General features: G+C 46.4%; 1 protein-coding gene across 1 annotated transcript in view; it reads right to left on the bottom strand.

Moving 5' to 3' along the window:
- Nucleotides 1-4,962, bottom strand: part of TBR1 (T-box brain transcription factor 1) — an 8,607-nt gene that overhangs the window by 963 nt on the left and 2,682 nt on the right. The window contains exons 4-6 of the mRNA XM_029933316.1: nt 4,726-4,884; nt 3,538-3,599; nt 6-375 (exon numbers count right to left, since the gene is read on the bottom strand). Coding sequence (XP_029789176.1) covers nt 6-375; nt 3,538-3,599; nt 4,726-4,884 — 591 coding nt within the window. The remainder of the gene's footprint in view (nt 1-5; nt 376-3,537; nt 3,600-4,725; nt 4,885-4,962) is intronic.

The raw sequence follows: 4,962 nt of genomic DNA, 5'->3' as shown, positions 1-4,962 counted from the left end.
TTCACGCCCGCGGCCGCGTACGAGAGCAGCGTGGCCGCGTTGCCCGCGAAGTCCGTGGCTGTGTCGTAGGCCGAAGCGGCGAAGTCCAGCCGGTTGTTGGCCGGTGTCACAAACCAGCGCTGCGGCGACGGCGCGCCCGGGTCCTCGGCCTGCTGCGGTGACAGCAGCCCGTTGGTGTGCGGCACACTGCGGTCCGTGCCCGGCCCGGGGCCCGCGCCCGCACCGGGGTGGAAGCGGGCCTTGGCGTAGTTGCTCACGAACTGGTCCTGCAGGAAAGAACCGGCCATAGCGTAGCGGGCCCCGGGCACGATCTGCGAGCGCGGGGAGTCGTTGGGCGAGGGGGTCAGGCGGTCCATGTCGCAGCCAGTGTAGATCCTGCGAGGGAAGGAGAGAGAGAGAGAACCGAGGGGTGGCCGAGAGGTCCCCTCGGGAGGCAGAAGGGAAGGTCACCTCCACTTGTCGCCCACCCCCACATTGTCCATCTGCAACTTGCTGTCCAGGATGGAGACAGACGAAAGGTCACAGACCTGCGTCCTCCCCCAAAACAAAATAAGTTGTGAAACTGTAAAGGGATCAGTTTATCTATACAGGGACCTAGGTAAAATGCAGGCCAAGAGGAAGTCTCCCCTCTCCCCCGCGCTCTCTCACGGACTGCACAGGGGATCAGAGAGTGGAGCACAGCAGGGGAGCCTCACCACACTTCTCCAATATATTGATAAACATTAGGGCAGATTTACCCAGGGACTAAGGTGTTATTTGCCCAGTGGGCCTTTCCTCTGCAGTGAGAGTTTCTGAGCAAGATTTCTAAACAAGATATCCATTTCTTTACTCTTTTAAGAACACTTTCTTCCATTTGACACACACACGGGCTGTCAAGGTAGTAATCATGGAAGACTGGCCTTCACCAGTCTTCTGAGACTGGAAGAATGCTGCTGAAAGCCTCTGTAGTACTTAGTGTCCATTGTTTCCCCCATGTGATCCTTTACCCCCCACCTCTACCAATACTAACAAGAATGACTACTTAAAAACAAAGTCATCAATCAATACAACTCTTTGACAAAGAAAAGGTGCCTTTTTTTTTTTAAGTAAGCCCTGCACCCAAGGTAGGTCTTGAACTCAGGACCCTGAGATGAAGAGTCACATGCTCTACTTGACTGAACCAGCCAGGAGCTCGGAGAAGTGTTCTTTACTCTGACCTCTTCCTAGCTTTTGATCTGTTACTGGTAAAAACAAACAAACAAGCAAACAAACAAAAACCCACCACAACAAAAAACACCAAAGACCACCTATGGGGCAAACTCTTAGCAGTGGTTACCAACCTCCTCTAAGCAATCTCCCACGAAGAATAGCTAACAGTTATACAACTTGACTATGCGCCAGGCACCGCTGTCTAGGACTGTACAGATAGTAATTTAGTTAACTATCACGATAATCCTCCCAGTTAGGTAGCATTATTATCCCACTTTACAGATGAGAAAACTGAGGCGAAGGGAAGTTAAATAATTGCCCACACACAGTAATTGCATTACTGGGAATCACCTCAGATAAAATAATCAAAGATTCCCACTAGGCCCTGGGCCTAGAAAATCCCATTAGAATTGAGGGAGAACCAGAGATTGGATCGAGATTGGTAGAAGTGTTTTCTCCTACACATAGACACATGTCTCCCTTTTTATTTAGCTCACACATAAATGTTTTAATCTTTAATCAACACACTGTTTTGAGAGAGAGCCTCAGTTTTGTCAGACCTTAATCCTTTGGGGAGGAGATTCCCTGGTGAGTGGCCAAGCAACCCTCTATTCCCCCTGAACTCTTAGTGCTCTGCTGTTTCTCCAAAAGTGAGTCCTGCCCAAAAATTCAACATAAAAGGGGAAAGGATGGGTGTCATAAGCCATTCTGCTCTCCCCTACCCCCTGAAAAACTGTCTTCGTTTGTATAGATGAAGAACTTTTTATGAAAAATACACAGTTTAAGAATCAAAACGAAGTGGCTCTTCCAACAGAAGTCAGCCAGAGGAGGGCAGCTGAGGGTAAGGTTGCTGCTGCTCAAGTCCGTTCAGCTCACTATACAAAATTTCCCTCCTGAAATGTAAGCCCAGGTTCAAATAAAAGAAGCAGAGGGAGGCACGAAGGGAACGAAACCAGCAATGTGCAAATATCTTCTCTTTACCACACAATATTCAAAAAAAAAAAAAAGCAGCCTGCAAAAGATACAGTTTAGATGCCCATCCAGGTCCCAACCCACTTGGGATTACCGAATTGATTTGTGCAAAATAAAATGCTTTGGAACAGATGTTCACAACAGAATTAAAAGCTCAAAATCTACAAGACCCCCTAGTACAGAGACCGATATCTCCAGTCTCCTGGGCCACACACTTTCCACAGTGCCGGGTCCACATTTTTAGGTTGTAAGGACTAGACTAGCTGAGTTTATTCTGGGGAAGCACCTTCCTCAGAACTCCTTTTGGGGGAGGCACAAGACAGTTACAGAGAGAAATATTAATGACTCTCCTTTCAATTTGTTATAAAGATACCAGGAGGGAAGTTTGCTATCTACCTGGAGATAGAATAAAAGCAGCCACTTGTTAATTCTCTACAAACGTCATCTATTTCTGGGCAAAGAGAACTTCAACTTTGTAGCTCTATCCCAGGCACTTATTGAAAGCCATGAAATTAAAAATGTTTGTACCCCTCCCTTTGTGGTCAGAAAAAAAGTGGGGGATTCCTATAATCCAGAGTTAGATTTTGCTATATAACACATCTGAACTCTGAGCAAGAATGAGAGAAGAAGCCCAGAAAGCTCTAAGTTTACATCTAGTGTTGACCCCAGAGAACAGCATTTTGATAGAAAAGAAATGGAGATAGGTAAGGGAGGCCTGGAGAAAAGGGTACCAACACATTTAATTAAAACATGCCTAGATGCAAAGGATAAAAGGAAATATTTTTCTTTTGAAGCTTATAAATAATACACAGCAACAGCACCGGGGTCCTTCCCAAAGCCTTCAGTAACTGTAACAGCGGCTCGGCTCATGACCTTGCCTATGGTGGGTGCACATTTTTATTCAGTCCATAGTAAACTTTGCACAGGCGAAGCTATGACACAAAACTTGAACTGCGTAAATAAAAGCCACATATGCCAAGGAGACTGTAACAACTGCCAGAGCCACGTGCACTTTCCGGCAGGATCAGGCGGTTTCAGACACAGACAGTTTGAGCTGAGCATCTGCAGCACCACGTACAGCTCGTGAGCCCTAGCCAGGGCTGCTCCCCCAGCCAGCCAGCCCCAGAGGCCTGCCACCAACTTTGTAATTCATAAGAAAGATAAAAATAAGTGAGGAAATCTTTGACCAAAACTACAGAAGTACCAAGCCAGAAGGTCAGCAGAGAGAAGGGGAACCCATGAAAAGGAAAGGGAAAGCCTTAAAAACACCTTGTCTTCACACACTCTAGCTTCCAAAAGCCTTGTATGCGGCAATCCACCTTTGACCTAAAGCCCAATTCCACAACTACTTGAGAAGGAAGGTGCAAAATTACTTACGTGTCATAATTATCCCGAAATCCTTTTGCAAAGGGGTTGTGATCTATTTTCAATTGTGTAATCTGGACAAGACAAAAAAAAAGATTAATACTAATACGATCTCACCTTCTATACAGGTGGATTAGGTGTTTGCAAATTAATTACCACTTTTTACAGAGGCTTAAGGCCTGCAATTTCATTAAATAGCAAGGCTTCTCTACCTGAAAAATTTGAGGGAATGAGTGGAAAGGAAAAAAGAGAGAGCATCATGAAAGTTATGAGGAACACGTTTAAGTTAATGATGCCTAACACTAAAAGCTTGGCTTTCCATTAGTTCTCCTATGTGTTCTAAATCAGTTCAAATGCACATTTTAATAATGCTTGTAATAAAAAGACAAAAATATTTAAGGGGCACTCGAATTCATCACCAAACATTGCCTATTTTAAACATTTCATCACATTTTTAAAAGTTGGTAATTTCTGATTCATAACCCCAAGAACCCTAGCTGCATCTTAAAACCAACTTTAAATTAAAATAAATGCATATTTTCATTTCTGATACTTTCATTTAAGTAAAAAAAAATCCCACCATCACTCCTATTAGTGAAATTAACAGAAGTAAAATAAGTTTCTGTGAACTTACAAATTCTGAAGTTCAAGTGCTAAAAATTCCACAGCTTCCGGTAATTCGATTTATTGTGCTTTCTAGCTATGTGAATGTGTCTGTTCTTTTGATTACCCAAAAAGTGATGTTTGTTTATTTCACCCATCAATTCTGAGACTATATATATTTTTTAAGATAATGCCAAAGCTTGCCAAGAATAAAATGCAGGGTAAAGTCTGCTTGTTTTCTAACGGGAAGAAGGACTCCAAAGAAAAAGAAAGGAAGGAAGGAAGCAAGCAAGCAAGCAAGCAGATTTAAATCTGTTCTCGTTTGAGAACTAAATTAAAATTCCCAAGAGAAGAGGCCCTAGAAATCCTGGGCTCCTCTGAGGTGGCCCGTGTGACCCGCGATGGAGACGAATAGGAAGCGTTTTCCCACCGACAAGGGATTCGGGGCAAGTGCCCAGCAGGCCCCTAGCCCTCCGCCCGCAAGGGGCGGCGGAGCCAGCTGTTGCTGATGTTAGTGGAGCGGGGCACGACCGGGGACGCGGGTCGAGCCCGGCGCGGGAGCCGCCCGCCGCGCGCCCAGCCCCCAGGCCTGCTTACATCGGTGTTCTGGTAGGCGGTGACGGCGATGAACTGAGTCTCTGGGAAAGTGAATGTTTGCACGCGGCCGGGCTGGCTGGTGTCCTCCGTGCCGTCCTCGTTCACTTCCACCACGTGCAGGCGGGGCTGGTACTTATGCAAGGACTGTAACACCACCATCTGTCCGGCGGAGAGAAAAGGGAGCGCCGGGCGGCGCGTTAGCGCGGTCAGTGCGCGCGGGGCCGGGGCCGCGGGCCG

The sequence above is a fragment of the Suricata suricatta genome, chromosome 3, assembly GCF_006229205.1.
Source record: "Suricata suricatta isolate VVHF042 chromosome 3, meerkat_22Aug2017_6uvM2_HiC, whole genome shotgun sequence".
Classification (NCBI taxonomy): domain Eukaryota; kingdom Metazoa; phylum Chordata; class Mammalia; order Carnivora; family Herpestidae; genus Suricata; species Suricata suricatta.
The sequence above is the reverse complement of the archived record's forward strand: the minus strand, read 5'-3'. Positions and strand labels throughout refer to the sequence as shown.